Source organism: Motacilla alba, chromosome 21, assembly GCF_015832195.1.
Source record: "Motacilla alba alba isolate MOTALB_02 chromosome 21, Motacilla_alba_V1.0_pri, whole genome shotgun sequence".
NCBI classification, from domain to species: domain Eukaryota; kingdom Metazoa; phylum Chordata; class Aves; order Passeriformes; family Motacillidae; genus Motacilla; species Motacilla alba.
The window spans coordinates 6639594-6655483 of NC_052036.1; the positions used below are offsets into that span (position 1 = coordinate 6639594).

At 60.4% G+C, this 15890-nt stretch overlaps 1 protein-coding gene across 2 annotated transcripts in view; it reads left to right on the forward strand.

Moving 5' to 3' along the window:
* PAX7 (paired box 7) overlaps positions 1 to 15073 on the forward strand; it is a 121660-nt gene extending 106587 nt beyond the window's left edge. For both annotated transcript variants that reach the window (XM_038160095.1, XM_038160096.1), the window contains exons 9-10: positions 9764 to 10010; positions 13840 to 15073. In XM_038160095.1, coding sequence (XP_038016023.1) covers positions 9764 to 10010; positions 13840 to 13955 — 363 coding nt within the window. In that variant the 3' untranslated portion in view covers positions 13956 to 15073. The remainder of the gene's footprint in view (positions 1 to 9763; positions 10011 to 13839) is intronic.
* Positions 15074 to 15890: the final 817 nt, after the last annotated feature.

Sequence of the window (15890 nt, forward strand, 5' to 3'; positions counted from 1 at the left end):
ATTGCCCGGCCTGGAGAGGAATTGTTGTGTGTGCCCCAAACGGGAGAGCAGCAGCTGACACTGCGTGTGGAGCGTGGAGCTCCGCTCTGAAGAGCTGCAGGGTCACAAACACGTGGGAAATACAAAAGCTCAAACCCTGAGGCATCGCTATCAGCGCGGGGAGCCCGGAGCAGGGCCGGGGCTATCAGCGCACGGGGCTATCAGCGCACGGGGCTATCAGCACACCGGGCTATCAGCCCACCGGGCTATCAGCGCACGGGGCTATCAGCGCAACGAGCAGCCGCGCCCGGGGCCAGGAGCCCCGCTGGGACCCGCGGCGATTCTTTGTGGTGCAGCTCATTTGGCACCGGCAGAGGCTCCCCCGCACTCACCGGGCGCGGGGTGGGGGGGCTGGAGCGGGCCCAGAGCATCCCAGGAAATCTTTGGAAGCTCCATCAAGGGGCCCGGGGGCTGCACTGCCGGGATCGGGAATGGGAATGGAGCGAGGGAGAGGAGGGACAGGGGAGGAGACGGAGACCTTGCCGTGGATTAATTGGGTCTGGCTTTGTCAGAGGAATAAGAGAAGTTCCTAAAGCAGCTGGAAATTGCTGAGGCTCCTCGATGCCGCTCTGACAGCACGACCACAGGTTTTGGGCTGTTTCATGGGGAACCTTGGGTGTGTTTGTTCCTTTCTTGGCGTTTTGTATCCCTCACCAAGCCCCCAGAGCTCCTCCTTCCCCGCCTGCCCCCAGCGGGTCTGAGCTTACCCAAAAACGCAGAACAAAAGCCACAAGCCCGACCCATTCCCAACCCCAAATCTACCCCGAGTCCTTTCATTGCTCTGGAAGCATTTGGGAATTCCAGTTTTCCATGGTTCTGCCTTCCTGCTTTCTCTCTCACGTGACTTTGTCCCAAAATTCCACAAGCAAGGATTCGTGTTCCTGCCCCGGATACTCGAGGTGAAGCGTCCCAGAGACGCTTCCCATTCCAGCAGGGGGATTTTCCCACCCAGACTCTCCCTTCCGAAGTATTCTCGGAGGAATCTAAGGTTAAACACGCGGCGGGTGGAAGCAGCACCAGGACGGAGCTTGCTCGTGGCGACTCAAAGATCGGGAGTTTGGGGCTGAGCAGCGCCTCGGGGCAGCCCCGGCTCCATCCTGGGTTTTGTCTATCGAATGTCTCAGGATCCCAGTGAAATCAGGGAAATCGCTCGGTGCCGGAGTGCCGCGGCGCTGATGGGTGTAAAGCACAAACAGCTCCTTCCCCGAGGGGAGCTGCGCCTGGAGCCCTGCGGGAGTTCGGGGTGGGGAGGGGCTCGTTCTGCTCTTGGCTCGAGCCTCCCCCGGTTCCGGGAGGGAGGAGCTGCTCTCTCCCGGTGCTTCCCGGTCGGTGAAATCGATGGCCATAGCCTGGGACCCCGCTGGCCTCCCCCAGCCCGCACGCCACTAAACGCCTTTGTGTTTCCTCCCTGGTGATCCAGCCTGGCCAAGCCTTTGATTCCCGCTTTTCTCTGGGGAATTGCAGAGTTTGGTGTCCCAGAGCAGAGCCTGGTGTCCCAAGTCAGGACCGTGGCTCATGTTTAGGGACAAAGATCGATGTCCCAGAGCAGAGTTCTGTCATTGGAATGGGGTCCAGAGCGGGTGACAAGTGACACAGACTCTCAAGACATTCACAGAGGGCTAATTTCACTTTATTAAGAAACCCATTGTTTTTTATACCCTGATTTGCTGCAGGACCTAATTGATCCTTAAATTAAAACACCATCACTATTGGCTAATTAAGAAACCACCCTTCGGTAAGCAAATCTCCATAACACATTCCACACGTTCACACCACCAGGTGCAGCAGGTTAAGATAAGAATCATTTATAATTCTTTTCTCTGATCTTCTCACCGACTTTCCCAGAACGATGCCTGGCAAAGCTGCGTTTCTCTCTGTGGCCAGAGCTGCTGCCACAGAGTTTGGTGTCCCAGGCCAGGGACCGTGGCTTATATTTGTGAGCAGAGTTTGGTGTCCCAAGGATGGGGACAACGGCTGGTGTTTTGGAGCAGGGTTTTGTGCATCAGAGCAGCGTTTGATGTCCCAAATCAGAGTTTGGAGTCCCAAGTCGGGGACTGTGGCTCGTGTTTGAGCAGAGTTTGGTGTCCCAAGCCAGGGACGATGGCTCGTGTTTCCAAACAGAGTTTGGTGTCCCAGAGCAGAGTTTGGTGTCCCAAGCCAGGGACGATGGCTTGTGTTTTGGAGCAGGGTCTGGTGTCCCAGAGCAGAGTTTCGTGTCCCAAAGCAGGGTCTGGTGTCCCAGAGCAGAGTTTGGTGTCTCACGCCACGGACAATGGCTTGTGTTTTGGAGCAGATTTTGGTGTCCCAGAGCAGAGTCTGGTGTCCCAAAGCAGATTTTGGTGTCCCAAGCCAGGGAATGTGTGTCGCGTCCCCAGACCAAGCAGCTTTTAACGCAATTCCCACTCTTCCCCTCCCTCTCCCACTTCTCCCGTGGGATTTCTCGGAGCCCTCGGCGGTCATTTGACCCCGCGGTGCTCCCGCTTCCCTCGTGGGATCCCGCTGCTCCCTCCCGGAGCAGCCGCGCCGCAGCCGCTCCCCTCCCGTCGGGCCGAGCCCTTCCCGCTCTTTGCGCGTAGCTCAGCGCCTTTCCTCAGACCTTGTCTGTGATTTGTACATCCCTACAGAAGCAGGGTGCCCAAAACAAGATGCAGTGCTCCCGCTGGAACCTCACCATAGCCCTGAACAATCAGGTAACAACCTCCCACCGCCTCCCCCGCTCTCCTCCTCCTCCTCCTCCTCCCTCGCAGCCCCCGCGGCTCCGCTGTGCCGCGGCTCCATCGCATCCCCGGCTCCATCCCACCCCTGGCACCTCCCCGAGCCCTCTCCATCGTCGGTGTGTGGCGGCTTCCCATCCATCCAGCGGAGCAGGGCCATCGTAGGGCACAGGCGCTCATCTCATGTCACCTGCCGTGTCCCCCGGGGCTTCGGAGCCGCGGGAAGGCGCCGCTGCCGTGCCGGGCTTGGTTTGCTGTCGTTCGGGGCCGCTCTGGAGGGCTCTGGTGTCCCGGGGGTGTAGGGAATGCGGGATTCAGGCACGTCGTGTTCCGTTCCCGGCTCTCCACACGTTTTCCAGCCGAGGTTTGGGGTGGGAAATCGGGATTTTGCAGCTCCCCAGCAGCAGCCCTGCAGCCGGCCCGTATCAGGAGGAGCCGTGGGGTTGTGGGGGCTCCTCCACTGCTCCCCTCAGCTCCTGGAGGGGGGATGAACACCCGGAGGGTGAGGCCGGGGATCAGCCCTGGGTTTGCCAACCTTGAATCCCCCGAAATCCGAGCGGTGGCTTCGATCACACCCGAGAGAGGCAGGGCTGAGCTCAAGGTCAGCGAGGTCACCCCGGAGGCAATCGCTGGGCTTGGGAAACACCTCCAGGACCTCAGGAGCACCTCCTGCCCACCAACCCCCGCCGCAGGGCTCCGGTTAGCTCCAAACCCTGCCTGGCAGTGCCGCTGCACGCACGGAGCCGCAGTGACCGGATCAGGGATTTTCCCGGTGCAGGAAGGGTGAGGCACCCTCTGGACCTGCAAAGCAAATTTAGTGGGTGCTGGGTTCGGAGTGCTGGGATCCAGCTCAGCTGGCTGCGGTGATTTAGAAAATATTCGAAATTAATTGCTTGGTTTTGTGAGTGCAGTGTTAGCGATTGCTACACAAGTCATTTTAGTCCTACCTAGGGGCATATTTGCATATATTTATCCTCCTTTCAAGTGGAGATCTTTGGGGAAAGTGTATTTATCTCCTCCTAACTCTTTCTTCGGCTTTCAGCCGTCCTACAGTCACCTCTTCATTTTGTTCCCATTTAATGTATGTGTGGAATAATCGACTCTTCCTCTTCCCGCCAAGTGGAAATGAATCCACAGAGATCAAAAAGCATTGACGTGGGGAAGGGCTTTTCCTTCTGCCACGAGCAGGGTGAGAGAGAAAGATGGGAAGGATGGAGCTGGATCCTCCCCAGATCTGCCTGGGAGGGCAGGGCAGGATCTGGAGAGGAGCTGGAGCAGCCGGGCTGGAGGTGACCGAGCTCCCCCGGGAGGAACTGGGAGAGCGTTGTCCTCCCTAAATCCCGGGGATCCAGCGGGTTTCCCGGCAGGAGGGTTTGCCGTGCCCGGGGAAGGGCAGTGGGAACAGCCCAGAAGCTGGAAGCCAGGCAGATTTCAGCCTCCCCGGCAGGGAATTTCCCGGGGCTTCTTGCCTGGTGTAGCCCCAAAAAGTCCAACAGATCCCATTCATTGCCAGCCAGGGAGGATTTGTTCCCAGGAAAGCAGCACCACAGCCCCAGGAATTACAGTGCCAGGAGCCCTTCCTGGGGTGTCCCCGGATGTGTCCCTGGATGTCCCTGGATGTCCCTGGATGTCTCTGGGTGTGTCCCTGGATGTCCCTGGATGTGTCACTGTGTCCCTGGATGTTCTTGAGTGTGTCCATAGATGTCACTGACTGTGTCCCTGGATGTCCCTGGGTGTGTCCATGGATGTGTCCATTAATGTGTCCATTAATGTGTCCCTGGATGTCCCTGGGTGTGTCCATGGATGTGTCCCCGCAGTGCCCAGGAGCTGACAGGGGTCATCTGGGGATCCCGGGGAGCTTCTGAGACAGGGCAGGAGCCAGGATATCCCATAGGGCAGGGGCTGTGGTCACTGTGGGGATGTTGTAGGACAGGAGCCGTGGTCAGTCCAGGATGTCCTGTAGGGAAGAAGCCATGGTCACTCTAGGGATGTTTTAGGGCAGGAGCCGTGGTCACTCCAGGGATGTTTTAGGGCAGGAGCCGTGGTCACTCTAGGGATGTTTTAGGGCAGGAGCCGTGGTCACTCCAGGGATGTTTTAGGACAGGAGCCGTGGTCACTCCAGGGATGTTTTAGGGCAGGAGCCGTGGTCACTCTGGTGATGTTTTAGGACAGGAGCCGTGGTCACTCTGGGGTATCCCATAGGGCAGGAGCTGTGGTCACTCTGGTGATGTTTTAGGGCAGGAGCTGTGGTCACTCTGGTGATGTTTTAGGGCAGGAGTCGTGGTCACTCTGGTGATGTTTTAGGGCAGGAGTCGTGGTCACTCAGGGGATGTTTTAGGGCAGGAGCTGTGGTCACTCTGGGGATGTTTTAGGGCAGGAGCCGTGGTCACTCAGTGGGTGTTTTAGGGCAGGAGCCGTGGTCACTCAGGGGATGTTTTAGGACAGGAGCTGTGGTCACTCTGGGGCTGTCCCGTGGTTCTCAGTAGCCACCAAGGAGCAGCCGCCGGCTCTGCCAGGGCCAGGCCTGGCACCAAACTCGGCTGCTGCCCTGCCCTTGTCCCTGTGTTATCTGTCCCCATCACTCGGGTCCCCTCTGGCCCCCCTGCACCCCAAAAGCGGATCCTGATTGCCCAGCTGGAAGGTCCTAATTGCGCTTCCCTCCCCAAAGCCGCTCCCTTTATCATAAAGGGTGCACATTTCCCCCGCTGCTGCTTCCGCGGCCACAGGCCCCGAGGGCCAGCTCAGAAATGGAGGGAATTAATTACATTTTTTTAACTCCCCTCCTTTTATAGCAGGGGAGAGAGCGATGAAACGTCCCGGGGGGAGCGGGGGGGAGCTGCCGAGGAGGGTGGGGAGGGAGGGAGCAGCGGCAGGAGGTGAGGGGGGAGCTGCTGCTTTCAGCCAGGAGGGTCTTTGTGCATCAACTCAACGCCCCAGGGACTGCTCCCCGCTCGTCCCCGCCGCAAAGACAGCCTCGGGAAAGGCAGGGGACGAGGCCCGAGGCTGCTGGCATCGACCCGCCCCGAGTGCGAGCCCACGGATGGATTTGGGCCGGGGGAAGGGGAAGGATGGGGATGGGAGGGAGGGAAAGGGACGGTGCCGCTGTCAGTCCTGCTGATGGACAGCGAGCAGATCCCCCTGCAGATAAACCCCGGCAGATGTGGAGCGGGCATTGATTTTTAGTCAGGGATGATAATGTACCAAGAAGTCATAAATTAGAAGGCAGCAAGGTCAGAGAGGGAAGGGAGAAGGACTTTGCATTCTTGAGGAGGGGATCCAGAGTTCAAAAGTGGCCTGGAAAATGAGTTTCTGCAGCTGGAAGGAGAAGTCCAGGGACGTGGGCCTGGGAGGGCTCTGCGGGGTTTGCCGTGCTGGGTGGAAGGAGGGAACGGGAACCTCCGGTTCCCTCTCGATATTCCAAACCCTGGGCTGGGGAAAGTCAGATCTGCCCTCGGCTGAACCTGTGCAGAGCTCAGGGAGCTCAGCCCCAAATCCCCCTCAGCCTGCCTGGGAAGGGCAGGAGCTTCTCAGCCCCAAATCCCCCTCAGCCTCTCTGGGAAGGGGATTCTCGGCCCCAGATCCCCCTCAGCCTGCTCAGAAAGAGGAATCCCAGCCCCAAATCCCCCTCAGCCTGTCCAGGAAGGGCAGGGACTTCCCACAGTCAGCGTTCTTGGAGAGGGACTGGAGAGTTTTGGGTCTCAGCTGAGCTGTCAGGGTCCCCTCGGCCACCCCAAATCCACGGGAACATCCAGCTGGGATGAACCCCCCGCCCCAGAGGCAGCCGTTCCCCACCTCGGCAGGGCTGGGAGGGAATCCCGGCATCCTGGGGGATTCCCAGAGGGAAATTCAGCCTCGGGCCGGCCTGAGCTGTCCCTCGGCAGGGCAGTGTCCCTGCAGGGATCCCAGATCGGGAGCAGGGACTGGGAGCTCCGCAGGGCCAGGGCTGCTGGAGCCAAGGCCAGCCTGGAGAGACCCCAGGGGCAGAGCTGAGCTCAGGAACCGCTCCTGATTCCCACCATTAAAGCCAATTCCTTTTTTTAGCGGGATTTGTGGAAGCATCTGCCCCGCTCCCTGAATTTGGAGTGTGAATCTGGGTTTCATTTGCCAGCCTTGCTTTACATCCCCCTTTTTTTCCTGAAAGGAAGTGTTAATGTGGCTCTCCCCGCCTTGGGGAGCCGGTTCTTCTCGCGGGGTAATCACAAGCAGCTGGGGCACCGCGGGGCCGTGGCCGGGAGGGAGGGAGAGCAGCACAAACCCCGCTGCTCCCTGAGCGATCCCCGCCCGTGAAATCCTCTCTGCACCTGCGGGGCTCGGCTGGGCGGGCTCCCGGCAGCACTGCCGGGCCTGGACAGCTCAGGAAGGGCGAGGAGAGAGGGCAGATCTCCCAGAAACAACTCCCAACTGCCACGTCTGTGTTTTCCGCGCGTGTTTGTTGTTTCAAACAGCCGGCTCTGCTCGTGAATTCGCTCCAGCCGGGCCGGGGGCTGCGCGTCAGGGTCCTGGGTGTCCCTCAGGACACACACCCAGCTCCTCCAGCCGGGGGATGCTCCAGCCCGGAGCTCCCCCTGAACCCAGGGGACTGGGGCTGAGCCAGATCAGGGGTTGTGAGCTTTAGGGGACCCCACAAATAACTCTGCAGCTGGAAGAGCCCCCAGGCTGCCCTTCCATGATTTCTCCACTCTGCAGAGCCTGGGGGGGTCCGTGATGCACCCCCAGGACAGCTCAGCACCCCAGTCCTGGATTAACCCACTCTCCTGACTGTTAAATGCACTCTCCCCTCTTCCTCCCCAGTCCTTGGGCCGGGGAGCCCCGTGGGGACATTTTTAGGGCTGAACATTCCCATGGAAGCACCTCGGGGCTTAATCCCTGCCACGAGGCTCTGGAGAGCCCACCGAGGCTCTGCTCAGCTCGGTGTGGGGGCAGCTGAGCCGGGTTTAACTTTGGGGGAGCAGCAGAGAAGTCTGAGCTCGGTGCAGGGTGGAAAGCCTGGAGGAGGAGGAGTCAGTGAGCCCGGGATGGGGGGAACGAGCCTGGGACGGGGGGTCAGTGAGCCCGGGATGGGGGGTCAACGAGCCCGGGATGGGGGGGAACGAGCTCGGGATGGGGGCAACGAGACCGGGATGGGGTCAGTGAGCCCGGGATGGGGGCAACGAGCCCGGGATGGGGTCAACGAGCCCGGGATGGGGGGAACGAGCCCGGGATGGGGGGGAACGAGCCCGGGATGGGGGGGAACGAGCTCGGGATGGGGGCAACGAGACCGGGATGGGGTCAGTGAGCCCGGGATGGGGGGAACGAGCCAGGGATGGGGGGCAACGAGCCAGGGATGGGGTCAGTGAGCCCGGGATGGGGGGTCAGTGAGCCAGGGATGGGGGCAACGAGCTCGGGATGGGGGGGAACGAGCCAGGGATGGGGGCAACGAGCCCGGGATGGGGGGGAACGAGCCCGGGATGGGGGGGAACGAGCCAGGGATGGGGGCAACGAGCCCGGGATGGGGGGGAACGAGCCCGGGATGGGGTCAGTGAGCCAGGGATGGGGTCAGTGAGCCAGGAATGGGGGCAACGAGCCCGGGATGGGGGGGAACGAGTCCGGGATGGAGGAGGGGGGGGGAACGAGCCAGGAATGGAGGAGGGGGGAAATGAGCCAGGGATGGGGGGAACAAACCCTTCCCTCTCTCAATCCTCACTCCCGTGCCTCAGCCCCACACCCAGCCCAGCCCCGCGCTCGGGGTTAGATGGATTTTCCAGGATTTTTCCCAACCCCCTCCACCCCCCGCTGCCGAGTTCCCCTCCAGGACAAATTCTCCTCCCGGAGCAGAGCCGGGAGGGGATTTTCCATCCAGGCAAAGCGCCTTTGCAGCGCTCCCGAGCCCTTCCGGGGGGAGGAGGAGATGCTTTAGAAAGCAGAGGCCAGCTCGTGGCTGGGCATTCACCCCGGAGCCCGCTGGGGCAGGGAGGAGGGGCCGGGAAGGTGTCGGGGTGAGCAGGAAGGGGAGCCTCGGCCCCATAAACCCCCCCGGTGTCCTTCCCGAGAATGCAGCCCCGGCACAAAAGCTCACCAGGCCGCTGCTGGCGGATAAAGGGCTCATTTTACCACTTGCCAGGCTCCAAATATTTCCAATTTGCCACTTTAATTGATGTCAATAAGGTTATGCTAAATTCGGAGATTTGGAGCCGCTCGGCATCTGAGCGCCGGCCGGGCCCCCCGAGGTGACCGTCCCCTGTCCCCGCTCCCCCCGCCCCAGCCCGCGGCGGCTCCGACACGACCGAGAGGCTTCAGGAACCCCCGGCCCTTCCCCTGCCAGCCCTTTCCACCCTTAACTCGGAATTACCCCGGGGAAATTCTGCTGATCCCTGGCGGGACCGGGGTCCCCGTGTGAAGGGCAGAGCCCCACCGCCAGCTCAGTCCCGGGAACAAATCTGGCATTTTTGCTGGGAAAAAAAAAAAAAAAAAAGAGAGAGAGAAAGAAAAAAAAAACACCAACAAAAACCCAATTAGTTCATCTGGTTCAGGTCTCAAAGCGGGACGATTTTCTGTGTGCAAATTCAATTACATTTTCCACCGGAGCTCTGAAAGGAGCCGGACCAGGACCTGTTACCCTTTAACTTTTGAGGGCAAAGAGACCTGGGACGTTTCAGCCCCTGAAGCTGCATCAAAGGCAGCGAGGGTTTGATCTGCTTTGCTCGGGGACCTTTGCAAACCTGACTTCCCAAGAACGGGGCTGTCTTCACCGTCCCTTTGGGAAAATCGGGATTTTTCTCCTGCTTTTCCGTGGCCCCTCTGCTCATCCCTGGCAGGGCAGCAGAATACCCCCAAAACCCGAGTGGGCTGAGTGGAACTGCTGCATTCTCCCCATTCAGGGCTCCAAGGGGTGCCCCGGCGGGGTCTGGGGGAGCAGAGCTCGGCTCTCCCGCCCGGCCAGCCCCGTCCATCCCAAAGCCCCGTTCTCGGGGCCGGCTTCGGGGCCGTTTTCCTCCCGGCCGGCCCCTGACGGTGCCTCGGTGTCTCTGCAGGTGATGAGCATCCTGAGCAACCCCAGCGGGGTCCCGCCGCAGCCCCAGGCCGATTTCTCGATCTCTCCCCTCCACGGCGGCCTGGACAGCACCAACTCCATCTCGGCCAGCTGCAGCCAGCGCAGCGACTCCATCAAGTCCGTGGAGAGCCTCCCGACCTCGCAGTCCTACTGTCCCCCCACCTACAGCACCACCAGCTACAGCGTGGACCCCGTGGCCGGCTACCAGTACGGCCAGTACGGGCAGAGTAAGTGCCGGCAGGAATCCCCCCGGCCCGGGAAGGGCAGGAGCGAGGGAGGGAGCGGGGCTTGGATTTGCACACCCAGATTCTGCCTGTTGGGTGGGGGACCCGGGGAGTTTGTCCTGCTGGAGGTGAAATCCGCTCATGGGTTGCTCCTCCCCCCGCAGGCGAATCAAGAGCCCCGGTGAAATGTTGTCGGTGAAATTTTCTGTCAGCAAAGGGCAGCTCCAGCCCCTTCTCCTTCCCCAAAAGCACCGGGACCCCCGCGCTGCTCAGCGGGGGAAAGCTGGGCTTTGTAAAGCCGAGCTGAGCGTGTCCCTGCCTGCCTGCCCTCCCCAGGCCGGGGCTGGAACCCCGAGCCTGCCCTTGGACAGGGACAGCATGGCCCAGGTGTTGTCCCCACTGGGTGGCAGGGACAGCCTGGTCAGGGGGGTGGTGTCCCTTTTGGGTGACAGGGACACCCCAGTCATGGGGTGCTGTTCTGGCTGGACAACAGGGACAGCCTGGCCAGTGGGAGCTGTCCCAGTCAGGTGACAGGGACAGCCTGGCCGGGGTGACAGGGACAGCCTGGCAAGGAGTGACGGAAACAGCCTGGTCAGGGGGTGCTGTCCTGGCTGGAGGTGACAGGGAGAGCCCAGCCAGGTGACAGGCACAGCTCGGCCAGGTGACAGGCACAGCTTGGCTGGGTGACAGGCACAGCTTGGCTGGGTGACAGGCACAGCCCAGCTGGGTGACAGGCACAGCTCAGGCAGGTGACAGATACAGCCCGGCCAGGTGACTGGTACAGCCCAGCCGGGTGACAGGGACAGCCCGGCCGGGTGACAGGGACAGCTCAGGCGGGTGACAGGCACAGCCCGGCCGGGTGACAGGCACAGCCCGGCCAGGTGACAGGCACAGCTCGGCCGGGTGACAGGCACAGCCCTGCCGGGTTACAGGCACAGCCCGGCCGAGTGACAGGGACAGCCCAGCCAGGTGACAGGCACAGCCCTGCCGGGTGACAGGCACAGCCCTGCCGGGTGACAAGCACAGCTCAGGCGGGTGACAGGCACAGCTCAGGCGGGTGACAGGCACAGCCCCCGCGGCCGGGCTGTTCTCACCTGCCGCGTGTCCCCGGCCGGGCCGCTCGCAGCGCCGCTGACCCGCGAGGGTTAAAGGTGCATCCTCTTCCTGCGGGCGCGCTGCCGCTGCCCGCAGCGTGTCCTCGGTGACCTTTCCTCCCGCGGCCGCGGCTCCGGCCCCGCTCTGTCACAGCCCTTTAATGTCCTTAACGCGCGGCCCCAATGAGAACCGGCTGTGGCGGCAGACGGGATCAATAGCGGCCCCCCCGCCCCTCCTCTTTTTGTTTGTCGGGAGTTTGATCTGTGACCCCTCGACCTTCCCCTCGCTTCTGGATGCGGGGCTGGACACACGTGCTATTGATAAAAATCTTAAACAAATTCCGATACCATGTATTTCCAATAAAGATTCCCTTGGGCGAGGCGTTAGTCACACCCATGTGTGTAAAAAATAAAATAAGGGGGCGAGCTGCGTTTGGCGCAGAGGGGGAAGGAGAAAGGAGGGTTTGTCTGGCTCTGCTGCAGGAATTTTTGCTCGAGCTGCTCGCACGGTTCGTGTCGTTTCCCGGGCCCCCCGTGCCCATTTCTGTCACCCCGTTGGTGACGAGCTCTCCGCAGTTCGCCTCGGTAATTAACGCTGCCGAGAGCAGCCCCTCACGTGCAGTTGACCTTGGAATAACGACATTTTTTCCTGCCTTTCCCGGTGCCTGTTGTGCTTTGCAGATAATTCCAATTCCTCCTTCTTTTGGATTCTTCCCTTCAAGCTCTGGTTTAACGCCCATCGGTGTGAGGCGACCCCACGGGGTCGTTTATTCAGGTGCTCCTTCCTTCTCTGAAGCAGCACAAGAGCATCAAAAAAACTATTTTTAAGTGCATCAAAAACTATTTTAGGTGATAAAATACATTCATTGCATAATACAAAGTATCATTTGGATTATATATCATGTAATGATGCTTATAATATTATGTAAATAATGGTATATATCATATAATTTAATTCATATAAATGATATTATAGGAACGGGGGTTGTGGGGTTGGGGCAGGCTCTGTGTGACAGGGGACGAGCACAGGATTTGGGAATCAGAGAATCCCTCTCCCCCCACTTGTCCTTGTTCCCAGTTTTACACAAACAAACCCAGCCGCACTTTCCCTCTCACTAAAACAAACAAACAAACACCTTCCGTGAATTTCTGGGTTTATTTTGGCTTCGACCCCGTTAAACCAACAAACCCCATCCCTGATTTCTGGCCGGGCATCCCCTGGTGCCTCTGTGTCCTTGCCACCGTCACAGCAAGGAATGTTTGGGGTTTTTTGGGAGGATGGGATTGCCACCGAATTCCCCGCCTGGCAGGAGGCTGGAGCTGGGGGAGGGACTGGACAAAAGGAAACGGCCTCAAACAGCACCGAGGGAGGTTCAGGTCGGATTTCGGGTAAATTCCTGCATGGAAAGGGGATCAGGCATGGCACGGGCTGCCCGGGGAGGTGCCGTGCCTGGAATTGTCCCCAAAAATGGATCCAGTGCTCGGAGACAGCGTTTGGGGATGGCCGGTGCTGGGCTAAGGTCTGGCCTCGATGATCTCAGGGGGCTTTTCCGACCTCCCTGACGATTCCAGGATTTTGTGGGCTCCACCTGCTCGCCCCCCTCCTTCCCCCAGGGCCACCCAGCGCGGGTGACACCGGGGACAGAGCCACCACCACACGCCACGCACTCCGCGCGTCCCAGCAGTGAAATCCCTGAAATATCGGGGAAAGTTCTGGACGCGAGCCGGGGGAGGAACCCCGCGGAAGGGGCACCCCCAGCAGTGCCGAGCGTGCCGCTGCTCCCGGTGGCCACCCCGGCGTCCCTCCCGCTCCCGGAGCCGCTCCGTCCCGCCCGGCGGCCAGCGGGGCCGGCGGATCCGCCGCTCCCGGAGGCCGGGGCCGTGTTAATGATGCCGGTGATGGAACGCGGGAGCGTGAAGGGAATTCTAATGGATCTGCCAAGTCTAATCAGGATTGGTGCGTGGAAGGGGCTCCTCTGGGGCCCGCCGCTGACAGGACGTTGATGGCTGAGATTTGTTTACTCATTGGCAGCGATCGGGCAGCTCCTGCCAGCTCCTGATTAATCTAATTGGGGCCATTAGAGGCGCGGGGGGGACTTTGACTGAAGCCCGGCTAATGAGCAGTGTCACCGTCCTGTGCCAGCCCTGTCCCCTCACCCCGGGGCAGCCGGGGGAGCTGGGACCTGCCGTCCCCTCGGGGCTGGGGCTGCTCTCCCTGCCCAGATGGAAGCGAGGGAAGAGCTTTCCGTGGGATGGAGGGAGGCTGCCAGGGCTCACGGCCGTGAGTCAGCGGCGGGCGAGGCAGGTGCGAGCCCAGACCTGGGCAGCCTCCACCGAAATCTCTAGAATCGTATCCCGCAGCCTGGGAGGTTTATCCCAAACCTCAGGCAGCTCCCTCAGAAAACCCTTTTCCATGCGGAATTTTAGCTCCTTTCAGGTGTTCATGGAGAGAGTTGAGGGCCTTCCCTCAGCTGTGCTGAGCCCCACAGCAGCTCCTGGCAGTCCCAGCTTGGCTCTGAGCCCTTCCCAGGAGAGCAGGAGGTCCCTGGTGTGTGTGACAGCCCCAGCCCAGCTCTGAACCCTTCCCAGGAGAGCAGGAGGTCCCTGGTGTGTGTGACAGCCCCATCCTGGTTCTGAGCCCTTCCCAGGAGAGCAGGAGGTTCCGGGTGCTGCCCTGCAGGGCTGAAAGCCTGGTCACTGGGTGTCCCCCGTGTCCTCACTGTCCCTTTCCCCCGCAGCTGCCGTGGATTACCTGGCCAAGAACGTCAGCCTGTCCACGCAGCGCCGCATGAAGCTGGGCGAGCACTCGGCCGTGCTGGGGCTGCTGCCGGTGGAGACGGGCCAGGCCTACTGAGACCCCCACGCCAGGCACCTCTGGAGACCCCCGCCGGCCCCCAGGGATCCTTCCTGCCCTGTTCCACCCCAGCTGCCAAGGAGATGGGAAAAGCGTGAGCTCTTCCAGAATCCGGCTCCTCCAGAGCATTCCAGGGGCAAGTCCGGCCTCTGGGGCCTGACTCCTCCTGTGGCCAGAGACCACGGGCTGGGTGCATTTATCAACCCCGGTCCAGCCCTCCCTCCAAAGCCCCTGGCCACGACATTCCCCACACTCCAGGACTTTCCATTCCCTAGGTAGCTGGCATAGTCAAAGCCAAATTAAGCGCTTTGGGGTTTTTTTCTTTGTAAAGGGGAAAAAAGTTTCATTTGGTTTCCTTTTCTTTCCGTTGCTGTAAATTTGGTGAATGTTGTATAGGAAGGAATAACCCAGCTGAGCATTAAGGGTGATGTAAATCGGGACCACGGAAGACCTATGGACCAAAAATAAGGACTTGTTTAAAAAACAAACAAACTGCAAAGACAAATGAAAGCAGAAAAACATTTATTCAAGGGACAGCAAATTTCCCCAGCCCAGCCTACCCTCCCTTCTCACCGGTGGCTTCCCAAAGCAGGGCCGGACGGGCCAGATCGCTGCTAAGCAGGGCTGGGGTGGCATTCCAGCCAGCCTGGGACCTTTGGAAAACATGAACGGCTGCAGGAGGAGCGGAGAGGAAGGGCACGGGGCACTCTCGCTGCTCGTCTGAGGGACAATCTACACCCGAGTGTCACCGCCGGGCCACGGCAGCAGAGCGGCGGCAGCGGGGACAGCGCTGGCCTGGCACGAGGAGGGGCTGCAGACACACCCCGGGGACACGGGGCAGGGCTGCTGGTGGCCCTGCTGTCCCTGAGCTGGCCACGGGAGCACAGACAAGAGGGAACTCACTGAGCAGAGCTGGGTTCTGCCACGGGAGTTGCCAGGAAGGGAATGGAGCTGGGCCTGGGGATGCTGCCCTGCCCAGGACGTGGAGCCAGGACAGAGGAGCTGAGGGGTTTCTGCAGCAGCCAGGACAGGAAGGGGCTCCCAGCTGCCCCTCTCCACACCGCAGGGATGGGATTCATCTTCCTGAGGCATTCCCTGTTCTCACTGCCAGGAGAAAGCTTTGCTCCATCCATCCATCCATGGATCCATCCATCCCTCCATCCATCCCTCCATCCATCCCTCCATCATCCATCCATCCATCCCTCCATCATCCATCCATCCATCCATCCATCCATCCATCCATCCATCATCCATCCATCCATCCATCCATCCATCCATCATCCATCCATCCATCCCTCCATCATCCATCCATCCATCCATCCATCCATCCATCCATCATCCATCCATCCATCCATCCATCCATCCATCCATCATCCATCCATCCATCCCTCCATCATCCATCCATCCATCCATCCGTCCATCCATCCATCCATCCCTCCATCCATCCATCCATCCATCCATCCATCCATCCATCCATCCATCCATCCATCATCCATCCATCATCCATCCATCCATCCTCAGCCCAGCCCCATGGTCTGTTCCTCTGCTGCTGGAGCCTCTCTCTCTCTCTCTCTCTCCCCCCTCTAAGCCAGATCCTGTTCCTTGGATTTCTCCCCCCACTTTTCTCCTCTCCGGCTTTTGTGTCACCTCCTGTCCCCGCTCGGACAAGCCCAGCCAGCACCCCCGGGTCACTGCTGAGGCGCTGCCCTCCTGGGGGTGACACTTTTCCCTTTTGGCTGGGGCGATCCACCTCCCTGTGCGGGATCAGGAGATTTGGCCTGGAGAGGGTCAGGAAAGCTGGCCTGGGATGAGGCAGGAGCTGAGGGGTGAGAGGCGTGGTGGCCACGAGCGGAGTTGTGTCCCCCACGGGCAGAGTTTGGAGTCCCCCACGGGCAGAGTTTGGTGTCCCCCATGGACAGAGTTTGGAGTCCCCCA